This window comes from Onychostoma macrolepis, chromosome 06 (genome assembly GCF_012432095.1).
Source record: "Onychostoma macrolepis isolate SWU-2019 chromosome 06, ASM1243209v1, whole genome shotgun sequence".
NCBI lineage: Eukaryota > Metazoa > Chordata > Actinopteri > Cypriniformes > Cyprinidae > Onychostoma > Onychostoma macrolepis.
In genome coordinates, this window is record NC_081160.1 from 8,132,164 (window position 1) to 8,150,978 (window position 18,815).

An 18,815-nucleotide genomic window follows, 5' to 3' on the forward strand; every position below is an offset into this window, starting at 1 on the left:
ATGGCAAAAGAAAGGAGAGTATTGACTGTAAATGGAAAACATAACCCACTGGCCAGGGAAAATGCTGCATCCCATCACCCACTTCTACGGCCCTAAACATGCTGACATTTCAGTGTTCATCACTGGAGTCTCAGTTACTGCAACACAACCATTCTGAGATATTTCTGCTCCATTTCAGACACACTCAGTTATAATGCCAACAGTCTGCCCATCTTTCTGCCCTCTAGGGAGAATTTTAGCTGCTCAGGTGATCTGAAAACAGCTTCTGTCCTTATTGTTGGCACACTGTCCTGAAGACACAAATGACTGCGATTCCCCCTGTGATTTTCTCTCAGGATTTCATTTCTACTGCTCTTTGCAATAAAATTAAGCCTAAAAGAATGAAAAAGCTAGCGTAAAATCTTTATGAACCTTTACTAGGTTTAAGCTTAGGCTCTCCTTTTAATTTCAAACACATATTCAGACAGTTCATTTTACAGTTAAATTTTACAGGTCAGGCAATTTTAGTGCATAAAATTGTTTTGAAAACTATACTATTCAAACCAAAAAAAAAAAGCTTCTACCTTGGATTCCCATTTTTAATTTTGAAGGATTTTATATAGATTGATATTTTGGTGCCTAAAATGTTTTTTCAAACAAAGGCAAAAATAAAATAAAATAAAGTTTCTATCTTGGGTTCACTTTCAAAGTTTATTTTTTTTTTTTTTACAGTTCAGACATTTAGCGAATTATTTAAAAACAAAAATTATTTTGAACTATTTAGTTTGGTGGCTCTGCACTTTTTAAATACTGATAATTAATTGCAGAGCAAAATTAATTTTAAAGCTGGGGTATGTATTTTTTTCAAAAACGCTGTAGAAAACGCTTTTAGAAAAGTCGGGCCACGTACCAAAACAAATTTGTAGCCAATCAGCAGTTAGGGCGTTTCTACTCATGATGCAGAGGAGAGAGCGCTCAGTGCACATGATGGACATTAGCCGAGCCGAGTGACGACAGAAAGATAGAGACTGCGGATAAAAAAAACAAAAGAAGGCTTGTCTACATCGGACGCAATAGTTGTCGTGTTGCGCCGCGCCGCAACAGCTAAAGTCTGTCTACACTGGACGTGACAAAGCGGCCGTTGAATATCATTTGAAATTTGTGTCAATATGTCATAAATAGAATGCGGCAGCAGTTTACTGTCGGAGACTTGTCGTGTCCCATCCAGTGCAGACAGAATCACTGATTATAATGAGTTCTATAGTATTTTGTTGCGCGGTGCCACTCGCATCCAGTGTAGACACGGTGTTACGACAAGGCAAGAAGTAGGACCCGTGTAAATATCGGATCAGCTTTCCAGCGCTGGAGAGAACTCAAGGAGCGGGAAGGCCTGCGATCAGAAGCCAAGGTTGCTTTGTTTCTTCTCGATAGGTGAGTAACATTGGTTTTGCTTTGTTTCACAGAACTAATTGCCTGGGTTGCGTACGTATGTGTGGCACGGAGCTATCAAAATAGGGGCGAGACCCTTTTGGGGTAGGGGCGTGTTTGTTTTGGTGATTTGATATATCAACATTGGCTACCAGAAATCACTTACCCCACCTTTAATTATTAGATTTATTGCTAAATAAAGGTTTTCACATTTATTTAGATAATACAAACTTCTCAAAAGGACCAGCTGAGATATTAAAAATGATTTCCACTTCCTTTTTCCTTCTTCTTTCCTCCCTTATTCTATTCTTTATCTCACTCTTGTCTCCTAACCTCATCTTTGTTCACACATAACAGTGTGAAAATGCCATTACATTGCACTTCCTGTACAGCTATCAAATATACATGACAGAAGGAGAGGGAGAGGGAGAGAGAGGACAGAGAGAACGAGTGAGAGAAATTAATGATAGATGAAGCTGTTAGACTAAAAGCAGTGCCTGAGAGATTCCCACCATCCTGAAGAAAATAGAGACGATGAGGATGCTAGACTTTGCTACACATTTCTACGCCTCTCCACTCTCCTCCTTTAATTTATGGCCTACGTACTGACACTCCCTAAAGACCCACACACTGGTTTTATGGGGCATTTTATTCTCAGCTTGAACAAGATCAATAACAATAATCTTTTTACTTTGCATAAATGTTTTTGTCTTTGGGAAAATTAATGTTAAAACAAAACTTAAGGTTTGAACCAAGCATAAATATAATTTTAGAAAAATAATAAATTTGGCTGTAGAGTTGGCCAAAATGATATTGTTTTCAAATAAGTAAATAAATTTCAGATATTAAATGTGATACATACACAATGCAGGATTATTTGCTATGGGTTGTGATGGACTGGCATAGGTCCTGCAGCTGTTTTACAGTCCCACTCTCCTTACTCTACATCCTCTCGTTCCTCCCTCCCGCTCTGTCCTTCACACGGTCTCTCACCCAATTTGGCCCAATTTGATTTAAAAGCAGAAATAAGGAGGGCTAAGAAATGAGACACCTTTCTGGAGACCCCCTCTCTGTCATGCCTGCATGTCGTTTTTAACAGCCCGCTGACAGATTTATGCACCTGGAAAAGGAGCGAGACGGAGATCTAAACGGTCAAGCAGTTCACCACGGCAGTAGAGGAGTTAATTGTCTGTCAACGGAAGATATATGTTTTCTGTGCTGGAAAGGGTGAGAATGTATGTTTATGGACTACAGGTACAGAAGAGAGCAGATTTTACTGTATGCAGCATTTCTGCAAGTCCTGGCAGTGTGGCATTGCTCTCTCTTCCAATACCGAACAATCGATCTACTGTATGCAAACAAGCAAATGCATCACTAGGCTGTTATTAGGTAGCTCTGGAAAATCGATTACATACTTGATTGCTTCTTGACCTCTTAGGTTTAAGTATTTTTAAGAAACCAGATCCCACTTCTTTTGGATGAATAATTATGTCTGGTATGGTAGAGTGACCCCAAATTAAAACAGATTTATAATTTAAGATATTTTGCTTGAAGTAATAGTTCCACCAAAAATGTACATTCCGTCATCATTTATTCATCCTCTAGTTGTTCAAAACCCACAAGACTATTTCTTTGAAGAAATAAAATAAAAAATTCCCTGCTAATAGCTCTTTTCTATGAATAAGGGGTGAGGCTTTCAAACACCAGTAAGAGACAATATTATGTATATCATTTTGTGTGAGAAACAGACATGTAGTTACCCATAGACAAAGTAAAATGCATATCTTAAATATAAATATAAATATAAATATAAATATAAATATAAATATATATATATATATATATATATATATATATATATATATTTCCATATATGAAATATGGCATATGAAGTAAAAAGTGTATTACAAAAACACATAAACATACAGATTGTTTGTTCTTAATAAAGTTGCAAAGATGCATATATAAATAAAATACATTGTTGATATATATAGCGACAATATATAACATGTACATTTTATTATGTACAATATGTACAGATTTTACTATGGGGATTTTATATGTTATGAACTTCTTCATATACTGTATGTTATAAAGTATCTTCATCTACTCAAAGAATTGTCTTCTTGCAAACAATTTCTTTTTTCTTTTGGTATAAAATGAGACAAGGACATTATGAGATTCAAGTGTAGCATTGTCTCATAATAAGTGACCGAAAAAACTGCTGGGTTAACATGCTACACTCGTGAAGTCATCCATTTTGGCTCTAATCACAGAAGGGTGAAATCACAGGGGAAACGAGCGATGCTAAATCAGGAAAGCCAAAGCTGCAGGTTTAATGACGAAGGGAGTTAATTACATTGTGGGCCTAGCTGTTTGCGTTCTGATAATTATAGGTCTATACAGCCAGCAAGAAAGAGAAAACACAAGCTGGTAATCTACCAAAGGGCTACACGCAGGCTTGTGCAGCTTGTCCAGTTTCATAGACATAACAGTGATTTCCCACTAGATTTCCCATGGAAGATTCAGACAGATGACCCTGGCCTTTGTGAGTGTTATAAGGGCACTATAATCACTATAATAACCCGCTGCGTTACAGTAATCCCACCGAGCTGCCACCTCTCCATCAAAGGGTTTAGCACAAGCACATGGCTGCCATGGCAACAGAGGGGCAGGGTTGTGGCAGCAGGTGCTGGGTGTGAACTAGGGCAATAGTGGAGTGGACAGGGCAGTAGGTTATATGTTAAAGTTGAAAATATTTCATTGGGGAATTGAACTGATTTAATACACAGATGGATAAAGACTAACTGGACTGATTTTTGAATGCCTTTGCAGAGGATCAAAAAATACTCTTGTGCAGGTTGCATGGAAAGGTCAAATGCAGCATTGGTGTGTATTTTTAGCATGTCTGTGTGTGTGTGTGCCTTGTCGGTGTAAGCCACCTTACCTCATTAATAAGGACATCTCGCTCTCTCACGTACACACACATTCTTCTGCATATATTTTGAGGCTTTCCTCTCACCTTACTCAGCTCATACTCTTGAACATACAGAAAGTACCATTTATAAATACTACAGTTCAAAATTTTGGGGTTGGTATGACTTTTTAAAGGTCACCTATTATGCTTGATTATGTGATTTCTTTCCCAGCTGTTTACACTCACAGACATAACGACTGTGTTTTTGCAGCTTGTGTGTTTTTAACATAAACTTGTGTGTATTTGACAGTTTAAGCACAATAAGACATGAAAGAGAACTTAGTTTAATACTCACATGTCGTGTGACAGCCGCTTTCTGTGCGAGTGCTTCAAATGTGTGCGCTCAGAAAACCCTATATCAGAAGTGTAAACTGATATGGCTTTGAAACACATGATTTCAGCGAGATAGACATGATAATCAAAACCAAACAGATGTTTTTTGACAGAGTATCTGAGTTATGAGCTGTAAAGGCACAGCCCTATTCTGGAAAAGGGGGCGGGGAGCAGTAGCTCATTTGCATTTAAAGAGTCATGCATGAAAACAGTGTGTTTCTGCTTTCACTCAAAATAGCCATTTTCAAAATGATATAATAAATGATTGGTGGGGTATTTCGAGCTGAAACTTCACAGACACATTCTGGGGACAACTGAGACTTATATCTTGTAAAAAGGGCCATAATCGGTGCCCTTTAAAGAAGACTCTTATTCTTACCAAGACTGTATTTATTTAATCAAATAAAGTAAAAACAGTAATAATGTGAATGGCTTCACAATTTCAATTTTGAATTTCAACAGCCACGACTCCAGTATTCAGCATTACATGATCATTTAAAAATCATTCTAATATGCTGATTTGGTGCTTAAGAAACATTTCTGATCAATGCTGGAAAGAATTACATAATATGCTGCATAATATTTTTGTGGAAACTGTGATATGGTTTTATGTGGAAATACCTCTTAACAGCCACTCTGTCAGTATTGATAGCACATGCCAACTAGCCTCAGACAGCATAGCCACATCAGGTCAGACGGTCTCTTCCAGCAGCTGATTGCAACAAACCACTTACAGTTACAGTTACAGTTAAAACCCTTAGTGTTAATGCCTTTTACAGGTTTTCTCAACTTATGGGGTTTATTGCAAATGCACACAAACCTTTTACCCTTTTGCCTAAGGACTGAATACACAAAACTAGATGTAAACCACAGAAGATAAATTCCAAAGTAGCAGACTATACATTATATTAGACATTAAATGGTGCCCCTATGAGTTTCTTTAAAGAAACTATTACACTGATAATGTCATCAAATTTTTAACTTCCCCATCTATTTTTTCTTGTTTTTGCATTTTTCCAGTCTGGTCTTGGTATGAACAGATGGCGATGAGTCTCAGGTGAGGACTGCATACGTCACACACACATATACAGTGTGCTGTTCAAACACTACCAAGGAGACTCATACTTCAGATGTTGAATAAATGCATAAATCAGGAACCTGTTGGATTTCAACAACTAAAACCAATTTGAAACCAATAAAATTTTTCCTTGGCAATACCCATTAACAATAGGTTAAAATGAGGGTAAAAAGCATCTAAAATATTCATGACCTGACCCAGTATCATTTAGCTACATAGTCCACTAAAATAAACTTTGAGTCCATTCCTATCTCTCTGCATATCTGGTGGCTGATTTTTCAGTGATTTTATATAAATATCATCCCAAATAAATATTTTTTTTGTTTGTTTCTATAAATACAGTTTCCAAGTAAAAATGTACTCCGTGATGTTCTGTGAGAGCCATTGGCTGTTGCTTGGTACATGGACATTATACTTAAAGGGACAGTTCACCCAAAAATGACAATTATGTCATTATTTCCTCACCTCTTGTAAACCTGTATGACTTTTTAATTTTAAAATGCAAATTCAAGTCAAGTCACCTTTATTTATATAGTGCTTTATACAACACAAATTGTTTTAAAGCAGCTTTACAGGGATAATCAGGAAAATGAGCAGCTTAATCTAAGTCCTGTGAAGAGATATGATTTCCTTATATAATAAATAGGTTTAATTAAGTCTTTTATTTGCATTGAAACAATGATCAACACAGATACATACACCTATAGTAGACACAGAAACGTGTGTGTTATATATGTGCTGTATGTGTTTACATGTGAATAAATGATGACAGAATTTTCATTTTTGGGTGAATTATCCCTTTAATTTCAGTGACGTGGCCAGACACTTCAAAAGTATCTCTTATTATCCACGGCTGAAGTAACCCAGCATTTTCAGTAGCCCCCAGTGCTAAAATGTGCCTCAGTAAAAACCCTGCAATGATCAGAGGCTGGGATTTAATGTTGGGATTGAGGCACCCTGGTTTCTCTCCACATGGGGTTTAGTTCATATTCTGACAGTCTCAAAGATGATGACTTGAATAAAAGAAAAAGCTATCACTCCTGACGAGTGAGACTTCACGAGCGACCATTCAAATTATACACAAGGGACCGGAACAGTGACTAGACCATATAATGATGCCATGAATGTACAGTGAGAGAGGAAAAGGAGGAATGGAGACACAGGAAGGGGCACACGTGCATCAGCTGTGGTAGAAAGAGATTTGCACTTTTCCCTGGAGCGGTCTGTCAGATCTGCTCTTCACAGGCAGGCGGAGGCGGCTGATCTGGGTCAGGAGAGACAACTTTGCTCAGTGCTTCTCTCTGCTGGTCTCTCTAACTGAAAACACTTGCGTATACACATGCAGCTAAATCTCAGTTTTTCTCTATGTCTCTGTCTCCATCCTGATTTTGAAAGCCTTCATGTCACTGTATGTCCTGCTGTTCTGCTCATGATCCTATAATACGGTTATGTGGGTGAACTGGAACCAAAGGAGGGATAATGTACAGTCAGCCAATCATTATCGCAAAATAAATCCTGACAGGGTGGATCAGGAAACATTAGCTTGCTTATTACATGGCTATACACTGAAAAAATTACTTTGGATCAACTTTTTATTTTTTTTATTTGTTACAGCCAAATTCATTTATTTCATCCCCCAACCCCAAATTATATTTATGGTTTGGTTCAAATGTTACATTTTTATTTAATATTAATCAAAATAGTTATTTTCCCAAAGACAAAAACTGACATTCATACAAACTAAAAAGAAATTTTTATAAAAAACCATACCATACCAGTTAATCAAAAATGTTACTTAAAGTAGGTCAATATGTTTTTTTCTTTTAAAAACTTAATTTTATCAAGCAAAAGTCAAATTATCTATACTATTAAAGTAGAATGTTGACTTAAGATAAAAGACAGACAAGTCCCAAGTCAAGTCCCGAGTCAAAATAGGCAAGTCCAAGTCGAGTCGCAAGTCCTCAAATTTTAGCTTCAAGTCTTAAACAAGTCATTAGTGCTCTTTGCCCAAATTAGTGTCTCAGTATTAATTCCCATATCAAATTTATAGTAATTTATATCAGGAAGTTGGGTAGAATATGTTTTACATAGTTTAATTTCATGTGAGATGGGTGCCCTTAGTAAAACTACTCAAGTTCAGTTTAGGGATTGTGCCAAAATAGGACAAGCAGTGAAAAAAAACAATTTTATTAGTAACAGAATAGCAAAGACAACATAATTTCATAGAAATAACAGCTGCAATACTTTGCATGTGTGCATAAGAAGAATATATGCTTCTAGGTGTTTGTTATATCTAAGCCAATGAGCCATTATTTGGAACCTCAATGAAACAGATTTAAAAACATGTGAGCAGAAACTCAGAAAGAACCGCTTTGAAAGAACTAGAAGAAATAACTGCTACCATGCTTTACATGTGAGAGGAAACCTGCAATATGCTGTGCTACCATTCTTTATAACTAAGAGTAACAAAGACAAAATGATGTACGTTAAATGTTAAGTATATAATATGCATAGTTGATCGCTAAATTTAGGGGCTATGTGCTATATACAGACTGATTTACAACACGTGAATTCAACTATTTATCCTGAACGAAATAAAAGTGAAATGAGTGCCTGGTGAAGAGGGAGAAAAATTGAGTATATTTTATAGTTATATATAGACTACAATTCACAAATAATTTTGTGAAAGAACATTTCTTCAAATTATATTTTAAAATGATCATTAGGCCAATTGCCCCTTTTTTTCTTCTTCAAATTATAGCTAATTTTTTTTTGCAATAATTAATTTTAAATCTAGCTTAAATCAAGGTTTATCTAATAATTATTTCGCACCAAACTTTAAACCTTTAAAAATAAGCAGGTTTACATTTTAACCCATCATTTTGATCCTGGATTTAAGTAATATTTGCACCATAACTTTAAACTCAGGTTTAAATCTTGATTATGGATTAACTTTAAACTTAATTGAGGTTTAAATAAAATAAAATGCACATGCAATTAAAATATGCAACAGTGGAGATCTGACAAAAAAAAAAAGGTCTCGGAGAGGTGTTTACCAATAAAAATGAAAATTAAAGCACATCGAGTTGGTAGAACTGCGAGGGTCGTGGCGGGATGCGGATCCGTCACTCATGGTGCACCTCGGTGTCAGACAAACAAAAGAAGTGAGGAATATGTTTAGCATTTAACAGCAGCGGTCACGGTGATGATGAGTTTCTCTCGTTTCTCCTGCCCGCTCCGTGTGTCTGCTGAGCGGCGATCAAATGGGCAGGGCAGGGCAGCGCTTTTCACGAGCGGAGATAGCTACTAGACGAATCATGTTATTTATTTATTTTTTCCGTATCTCGGTTCTTTTGTCGTAAATTGTACAGTTACTCCATTAATTTATACTAGCATATACTGTATATCAAGCGCTCCCTGAACGCAGTCTCTGGCTTATTGCCAGTCAAGCGCACCTGTCTAGAGTGATAACGACGCTGATCTGATCAAGTCTTTCCGAGTCACAGGGCTCAAGTCCAAGTCAAGTCTCGAGTCATTGCTGTCAAAGTCTAAGTCGAGTCTAAAGTCTTCTTTAATTATGTTGAGTCGAGTCGCAAGTCATCAAATTTGGGACTCGAGTCCGAGTCAAGTCTCGAGTCATGTGACTTGAGTCCACACCCCTGGCTATTACACTGTAAAAAGTGATGTTGACTTAACTTGAAAAAATTGAGGAAACCCGTTACCTTAAAATTTTTAAGTAAATGATAATTTAAAAAAATAAGTTAAGTGAATTGTCAAGTTCACTTAACCTTTTTTTTATTTTATTATTATTATTTACTTAATAATTTAAAGGCAATGGGTTCCTTATTTTTTTTTTTAAGTTAAGTCAACTTATCACTTTTTACAGTGTAAGGTCTAAGAGGTCAACGTTAAATTAAAACCTCACAAGAATCCATAATAAATGCAATTTTTAACCTGATAATGAGAATCTGACACTTGTCACACACTGATCCCCTTGAAGGAAAGAAAAACTTTCCAGGTTAAGAGGCAGTAAACACACACATACACACACAATGTAACTCTGATACACACAGTACAACAATCACACCTCATTTAGACGGCAACCAAACAAGTGCACAGAAAAAAAAAATCACAAGAGACAGAATATCTCTAAGAGCTTCCTTCAGTATTATGAAAACACAGAACACAATCAAACCGAAAAGGGTAAAGACTACAAAAACTTAAAGCAAGAATGATGAAGAAAAGGGGAATAGAAACTGATGGTACCAATCTTTTCCAAAGGCCTACAGCATGTGATAAAAAAGATAATTTAAAGAAGAAAGTCAATGTTAAATCCCAGTACTTCAAACAACCTGTGAAATTAGTGCATTGCGGAAATGGATGAATCAAAAGAGAGGAGTGAGACAGCAATGTTGAAGAGAGACTGATATACAGAGAAAGGGAAAAGAGAGAAATTCACACTGGAACGAATCAAGGCACTCGCTTCAAATGAAGCTGCTGAGGAAATATAGGTCACACATCTCCAGTGGCTGATTTTCACAGAACCACAGAGAGCGTGAGAGGACACACAATTCATGTCACCAAGAGGTGACTAACAAAAGGATGCTAATATGAATTCTGCTCTGACCTGGGATGCATATAATAAAGGATGATACAGATTTCTCAACTGAAACGTCAAATGAACTTTAGTTTCTGCTCTGTGAAACAGCTGCACACCTGCTGAAGCTCCTACCACCTGTCAGCAAATCACATAACATTTCTCACATCTTTATCCACCAAAAACTAGAACCACCAAGAACATCACAAGAATACATATTATTAATCCGCCAACAGTGTTATTTAAAAAAACTAGATTATTAGAATTCTACATTTAGCTAATAGCCAATAGACATAAAAATGTAAATTGTGTATGCCAACATCCATTCCATTCAGAAGTTCAGAGATTGTTGATGTTTGTTATGTTATTATTATTATGAAAGATATTTCTTCTTTTATTAGTTCTTTTTTCAATCTTTCAGCACTCTTTTCTCTGACTTCCTGTCCTTTTTCTACTTTTCCCCCCAGCCTATCTTTATAAATAGGTCTCTGTGTTTGGTGAGAGACATTTTGGGTTGGCATTCCCTAGTTGCCATTGCTTTAGACTGTGGACATGCCATAGTGGCACAATTACATCTGCAAGCATTTTTTCAAGTAGTGTTATTAGTTAAATTATATTAAGTGCACACAGACACAAAAACACTATAAAGGAATTATATTAAAGCCATAATTTGACCTGAAAAATTTAAAGAAAAAAAAAAACATGTTTTGAATCACTCTTTTTGTTTTCTCTTCAAATGTCTAGATTCCAGTTTCCACAGCTCTGGCTCAGAGATGTGTGTGTGTGTTTAAAATCAACATAAAAGGAGTGTATATTAAAAAAAAAAAAAAAATTAAAATTGAATGAAATTGTAAATTTTAAAACTAAATTAAAACTATTTATTATATATATATATATATATATATATAGTAGTGGTCAGAATTATTGGCACCCTTGGTAAATACGATCAAAGAAGGCTGAAAAAATAATCTTCATTGTTAATCCTTTTGATCTTTTATTTAAAAAATTCACAAAAATCTAACCTTTCATTGGATAATAAAAATATAAAATGGGGGGAAATATCATTATGAAATAAATGTTTTTCTCAAATACACGTTGGACACAATTATTGGCACCCCTATAAATTCTTATGAGTAAAATATCTCTGAAGTATATTCCCATTCATATTCACAATTTTGAGCACGCCGGGGTGATTATGAACATGAAATTATCCAGCCATGGCTTCCTGTTTCACAGAAATATAAATAGGAGGGAAAACAAAGCCCAAATTCCTTTAATCATCCATTCCCTTAATCATCCATCACAATGAGAAAAAGATAATTGAGCTTCACAAATTAGTGAAATGGCTTTAAGAAAAGAGCTAGAGCAGTGAAAATTCCCATTTCCACCATCAGGGCAATAATTAAGAATTTCCAATCAACATAAAATGTAATGAAACTGCTTGGAAGAGGACGTGTGTCTATATCGTCCTAATGCACGGTGAGAAGGAGAGTTTGAGTGGCTAAAGACTCTCCAAGGACCACAGCTGGAGAACTGCAGAAAATAGTTGAGTCTCGGGGCCAGAAAACCTTAAAAAAATAATAATTGTCAAACAACACCTACATCACCACATGTTGTTTGGGAGGGTTTCAAGAAAAATTCTCCTCGCTCATCCAAAAACAAACTCCAGCATATTCAGTTATCAGAGACTAAAAAATGAGCTTTTTAGCAGCAAACACTCAAGATGGGTTTGGTGAACACAGGGATAAAAAGTACCCCATGTGTACAATGAAATATACTGCTGTATTTTTGATGTTGTGGGCCTATATTTCTGCTGGACATCTTGTTTAGACACATGGCATCATGGATTCTATCAACAGATAAAAAATCAATAAGTGACAGACTCCGTTAGAAATCTTATAATGGGCCATGTTTGGATCTTCCAACCGTACAATAATCCAAACACAAACCTCAAAAACAACATAAAAATGGGTCACTGAGCACAAAACCAAGCTTCTGCTGGCCATTCCAGTCCTCTGACCTGAACCCTGTAGAAAATGAGTGGTGAACTGAAGAGAAGAAGCACCAACATGGAGCTGGGAATCTAAAGGTTCTGGAGTGATTCTGGATGAAGGAATGGTCTCTGATCTCTTGTCAGGTGTTCTCTAACCTCATCAGGCATTATAGGAGAAAATTTAGAGCTGTTAAACTGGCAAATGGAGGTTTCAAAAAGTATTGAATAAAAGGGTGGACACACACACACACACTTAATCAGACACTCTTTTCAATATTGAGTGTTGTGTCCATATCCTCTCTAACATTTATCATTTTAGGATTTACAGCTACTTTCACATAGTGTTTAAATTTCATCAAGGTCAAGAATGCGTGCCATCAAGGTCAAGGCTGGGTTTGCAAAATTGGCTGATTGTGACCACAGGATGCAAGATTGGGGGAAAAAAAATCTGACTGTTCATTTAGCTGTTACATCCCAGACCTTTTTTTTTTTTTTTTTTTTTTTAAAGCTCCAATGCTCCAATTAGATATGCTTTATTAATACTTACAATTTTCTGTATGAGTTCAAACAGATAGAGTTTGACGATATGTTTTTTTGAACTGAGATTTTAAAACTGGTGCATAAAAATAGAACTTCCTGTAAAGATGTAGGCCTTCACATCCAATTCTCATCTGAACAGAAGTTATATGGTCAGCACTAATAATACTTATATATAATCTCTGGCCTACATTAGAAAATTGCCTAGAAAAGTAAGTGGGTCCCCAACATAATTAGCCTAATATTTTGTAATATTTTTAAAACAATGACACATCTCATAACAGTGGTGTTGTGGAGGGTATATGGCGTATACTCACTTCTTTATCAGTCGGCATTCCATATACCCGCTTCTAAATCCCCTCTGATGCGCATCAATCAGTAGTGTCCTGCACTAGCCAAATCATGACAGTCCAGCATATGAGTAACTAATCCAATCGCATGTGAATAAATGCAAATATTCCCTAAAAACATCCAGTAAAGACGTAAACACTCTCATGCAGTGTATGTTTCATTTATAGGCTACTCGAAGCTGGATGGCGCTTTCGCGCAGGAAGTACAAAACGGCCTCATAGAAGTACTAACTTACGAGTCACGACGTGCAAGAATCCAGCTATCGCTGTAGCCAAAGCTATCTCTACTGTGGCTAAGCTGAATAAAAAGAAACGTGAAGACAGTAAACACACGATTGCAACAATATGGTTTATGTGTGTTTTTCAAGTCATCTTCAGGTAATAAAAAAGCATCTGATTCTGAATAATGCAGTGCTAATTGACATAGCATTTATTACACTTGGCAATAGATACTAGGCTATAAAATATATCTTCTGCCTTATTCTGTGATAAAAATGGGAAAAAATGTAGTATATAAACAAATCATAAAATTGTCATTAGGAAAACACAGGAAAAATATTATAAATTATTGGTTATTGTCCAGCAGTGTATTTGATTTCTCACCAATTAAAAGCAAGAGGTAATAATTAATAAATAATAATAAGTCACAAAACCTGTCAATTAGACAAAAAAAGTTATTATATATGACATTTCTGTCCCCCTCACTTCTGAAATGATTGAGAATCACGATTTTTTTGTTTGTTTCAAGTAAGTTAGAGATCACAATTCTCCCACAATTCTGAACAGACAACTAAACAAAATAGCATGTAATTTACAAGAGGTTCTGACAAAATGTCAGTTGCTGCAGTCTGTTTATATATTTATTTATTTTATTATTTTTATTGCAAAATCTGCACCTCTTCTGTGGATAATATTATTTTCATAATGATCCCTACTCAAGCAGCAGAAGTTAAGTGACAGTGTGCAAATATTACTGGCCCATTTTGGAGTGAACTAAATATGCAAGACTAGTTTTACATGTCACTCTTTATGACACAGGTCATTCATCCTTTGCCAGGCTGTTAAAAAAATAAAATGAAAATTGGGGGCATAAATTAAGAGTATACCCACTTCTCCAGGCACCACTACACCACTGTGTCATAACTCTTAATAAACATTTTGGTTTTTCTATAAAATGTCAGTCCTTTAGGAGTGTCCCCGACTCATAAAGAGAATATTTGCAGATTATCGTCCCTCAAATCTTAAACATGCACACACTACAAAATTTGAAATTCGTGGAGCATCACACACTACAAGATATTATTAAGATTATCATGCCAGAGGGAGTGCCTCACGTGATCTCACGCAGCAGCTCGTCAGCAATGTTTACATAATAGCTAGGGTACTAGCAGCTTTCACTCACCAGGTATGTTCAAAACTGAGGCGATTTCACCCCAGCGCTTCTCTTTCTCCTTATCGTTTGTGATACGTGTTCGACATATTATACAGACAATCGTGTTACTACAAAACTTCAAGAAGCAGTTTCCTCCATCTCCACTATTCAATGGAGCCGTACAGCAGCTTTTTTGCGGTCTCGCATTGGCTGATATAAGTGCTGACATAATCATATAGCCGTCATCATCCCGATTTAAATCCTAAATATCAAACATGTTTGATATAATCGGGGCAGCCCCGATTTGTGTGCTAGAAGATCGGGAGGTGCAAAGTTCTATCGGTGAACGCCTCACATTACCAGATAATCCGCGCCGAACATCGGGACCGATCGAGGTGCTTGACAAGATTTTCCCTCCAATTCGGAAATCAGGGCTAAATCGGGCAAAAAATCCTGTAGTGTGAGCCAGGCATAAGGATTTTCATAGTCGAATCGGGATTTTAGAATCTTGCCAATAGTCGACTGATAGTCGAATCATATTTTTGGGGGCGGGGCAAAATACTTTACCAAGAGTCAAGTCAGACAATGAACAGTCATAAATACTGACGTTAACACACACGGAGGAAGATAGCCTAAGAATTCACAACATTTTTTACAATAGTGCTCTCATTATAATGTCATGTATATGACAGTAATTATTAATGTTCTGCATTTCTGTTTTGAGCTACGCGAGCTGAAGATGAGTAGATTGAAGCAGCAGGTTTTTAATCAATGGGATTTAACTCATTTATGTCATATAGAATACACTTCATTATTTATACAACATAAAGTGCTGAAGTGCTAATCACCGTAGTAGCCTACTACAATGAAGCGCTTTGATCCAGCGTAACTCAACCAAATGCAGCTTATATGAGATAAATAATATATAGGCTACACGATATATATAAACCGGCTGAAATGTTTTGAAATCAATTGTACCTTACCTGATCGAAAAAATCCAGTCTTTCACTCTCTGCCTTTGTCAGTTTGAGTCTTGTTAAAGATTTAAATCTATGCCGCCAAGATGCTTCTGTCGGTCACGGATGGAAAGTTAAACTTAAATCTTTAGGGGTGGTTTGATTTATTCACGCACATTAAAATATTTATTTAAAGCTTCTTTCTTTTCAGATTCTTATTTACAGCATTATCTTAATAGGCTGTTATATTAACTTATTCAGAGAAAACCGGTAGTTCGATGTGAAATCAGTCACTGAGCACTCAGCACCCCCATATAGCCAAAATGGCATGATCATAACACCCCGCGAATATTCGACTGTGAGATTGAGAGTCGAATCAGGCTCCTCCTATCCTCCATCGAATCGTCGACTATTCGGGGTCTCCCCTACAGTCCTTTATTCAGAAATCTATTTAATTCTGAACCACATGCTTGAGATTCTAAAATATAATACCCAGCACTAGGACCATGGGGTGACCCAGTAACATGCCTCTATTCCTATGTTGCTGTGGGGACTGGAGGTGTGGACTGTTGAGTCACCAAAATGATAACCTGAACTGTCACCACAGAGCAGACAGCAGAGAAATGGGTGCTAAAAGAGAAACAGAAAGAAAGAGGGAGAATAAAATGGGAACGAGAGCAGTTTGTGCATGTGTGTTGTGCTTTAAAGGATCACTGAGCTTTCAGGATCTCAAGAAACACCCCTGGGCTCCTGAGACGCTGCTGGGCAATGACACATTAGGATGCTGGGTAGAGATATGGATATTAGTGGGAGGGTCAAGTCTTGAGTTTTATAGGGACTTATGTGCTCCACTGCATCTTACATGTATTACCCCATTTAAAAGGGTAAGCATTACACAACTCTTTTGGGGGAAAGTTTGTTGAATATTTACGATTCGCGATCGGGGTGCCTCCGACGTTCTTCCGAGCAGATTCAGTCACTCTTAACACACCTCACACCACAGGAAAATCTGATAAGATAACCTTTAGAATCACCAAGATAATCGGGACATTACCTAGGATTGTTGGAAGGGGAGAAATCGGCCCAAAATCAGCCCGATTATCTTGTGGTGTGTACCCAGCATTAGCCAAGCAATACACTGAAAACGGCATTGTAACCACCTGCCCACCACCTACAACTCCCATCTTAGCAGCCAGTTTTCATGGACAAGAACCAGCTATCTAGTCATACTGATTATAGCCGATGTATCACAAGCATACTAGTTATCTGAACCACTTGGAAAGTCCAGCAATTAGAACCCATATACAGAGACAGATTTCACTGTAAATGCCCCATAAATTAAATTAATGGCCCTTCCAGATGGCAGCCTGTGAAGGATCCAAAGATCAGGTTCTCCTGTTCTGTTCCTATGGGCCATCACATAGCCTACTTTCGCAATTTCTTGCTCTTCTATCTAATAAATACAATATCCATAGTGTCGGCGTCATCAATTAATGTCATTTACTCACTAAGCCTTGTGTTGGTGTTGTCCACTCTGACACAGATTAAATGCTGACTGCTTAAAACCATTTGAGACACATAGCATGTGCTCAAGAGGATAAATGGCTTAATGAGGATGCCATAATTCAGTATTAGATAAAATGCAGGTGTTTTTGTGAGCAAAGAGTGTGTGCACTTAACAGAGAGAGAGGAGCAATGACCAAATCATCCAATCAAGTAGGATTTGGGCATCTAATTGCACTATAAAATGAAAAAGATAAGCAAGAGAAGCAGACATAAAAATGAAACAAATAAGATGAAAAAACCTGCTGTGAGGCCTTGTCCTGCAGAATACAGATCAGGTGAATAAAACCACCAATGCATTCAGGGTGAAAGGTTCATTATGAGCCCTTGCATATATGTTCCTATCAGACTCAAGGTGAATGCTGTGAATATGGAATTTGGAAATCATCTCAGTTATGTCCTGACAGCCTTCACAACACATTCAGGAGCTGGTTTTGGAATCAGCGACATTTAATCTCATTCATAACAAATAATGTAGATGCATGAAAGCATTTGTAAAACCTTGCATAGTACCCTTGCCTTGCAGAAACATCATGTCAGAGACCCTGCCTCTGCTTCAATGCGCGAGCCCCTTCCCCCCTCACGAGCGCCACAGCCCAGGCGCGCGCGAGACACCGATGCACGCGACTTCACCATAAACTACTGTCAACGTGTCAAATAACGCACTGGCTCCTTTTAATGAAGCACTTGAAAATGGTAAACAGTAAACCGACTGTATGTAAACGGAATGGCACCGTTATAGAAAGACACAGCATTACATGCAACATCCTGGTGAACAGCCAATGAGAATTATCCACCGGTTTTTACATCATAACACTATTGGGGAATTATTACACACATATAGCGCACAAACTATTGTTTTTGGATTGCACATAAAGCACAACAGATGAAATGACACGTTCCCTGGTTAGAAAATGAGCCCACCTCTGCGAAGAAGGTCTCCATCTTCCCTCAAAGGCTGCAAGAGGATCCAGCTAATCAATCACAAAACTGCAGAGGATTCGAGAAACGTTTGACAAGATGTATGTCTGTTCTGCAACTGCTTTCCATTCACGAATGTTTACGAAGAGCAGGGCGCTGCAATCCTGCGTGAGGTGGCAATTCAAACAACTGACGGCGCGACAAACGGCCGTTGGCAAATAACAGCCGGTGGGAAAAGAAAACGCTCAGGTGTTTGGTTTGGTTTGTCTTTTTTATTTAATCGAAACGCCGGTGTCCAAACACATGCCTCGCTTACTCCGGTGTCTGCACCAGAGCGAATGAGCCAGCGTCCGTTCGCGCATCTCCGGTTGGGCGGCGCACCACGCGCAAAGACAGCCCCCCAAGTTCACCCTTTTTACCGTGCATACCGGTAGTAAGATGACAGAAATGTGCATTCGCAGAAATAAACATGACATGTATTTCAGCTGCACTCTGAATCTACAATAAAGCAAATAGTATCTGATAATCACTGCGTTGGGATGCGTCAAGCGTACGTTATTGATACACAATATGAAACAGTGACTACGAATGCGTTAAACGTTAAATACAGTGCAAAAGCAAGATTCCATTATCTGAAATCTCATGTGCTGAATGTGGTACTGATGCCCCTCAGATGGGTTTCCATGGTAGCACTACTGACACATATTTCTGCATGCGCCATGCACATCTGA

At 37.4% G+C, this 18,815-nt stretch overlaps 1 protein-coding gene across 2 annotated transcripts in view; it reads right to left on the reverse strand.

The window, feature by feature from the left end:
* Positions 1-18,547, reverse strand: part of myo10l1 (myosin X, like 1) — a 64,285-nt gene extending 45,738 nt beyond the window's left edge. Inside the window, exon 1 of one of the 2 annotated variants that reach the window (XM_058780113.1) lies at positions 18,088-18,547. In XM_058780113.1, the coding sequence (XP_058636096.1) occupies positions 18,088-18,108 (21 nt within the window). In that variant the 5' untranslated portion in view covers positions 18,109-18,547. Of the gene's footprint in view, positions 1-15,004; positions 15,073-18,087 lie in introns of those variants that run through there. The other variant, XM_058780114.1, reaches the window with a different exon arrangement.
* Between the last annotated feature and the right edge of the window lie 268 nt (positions 18,548-18,815).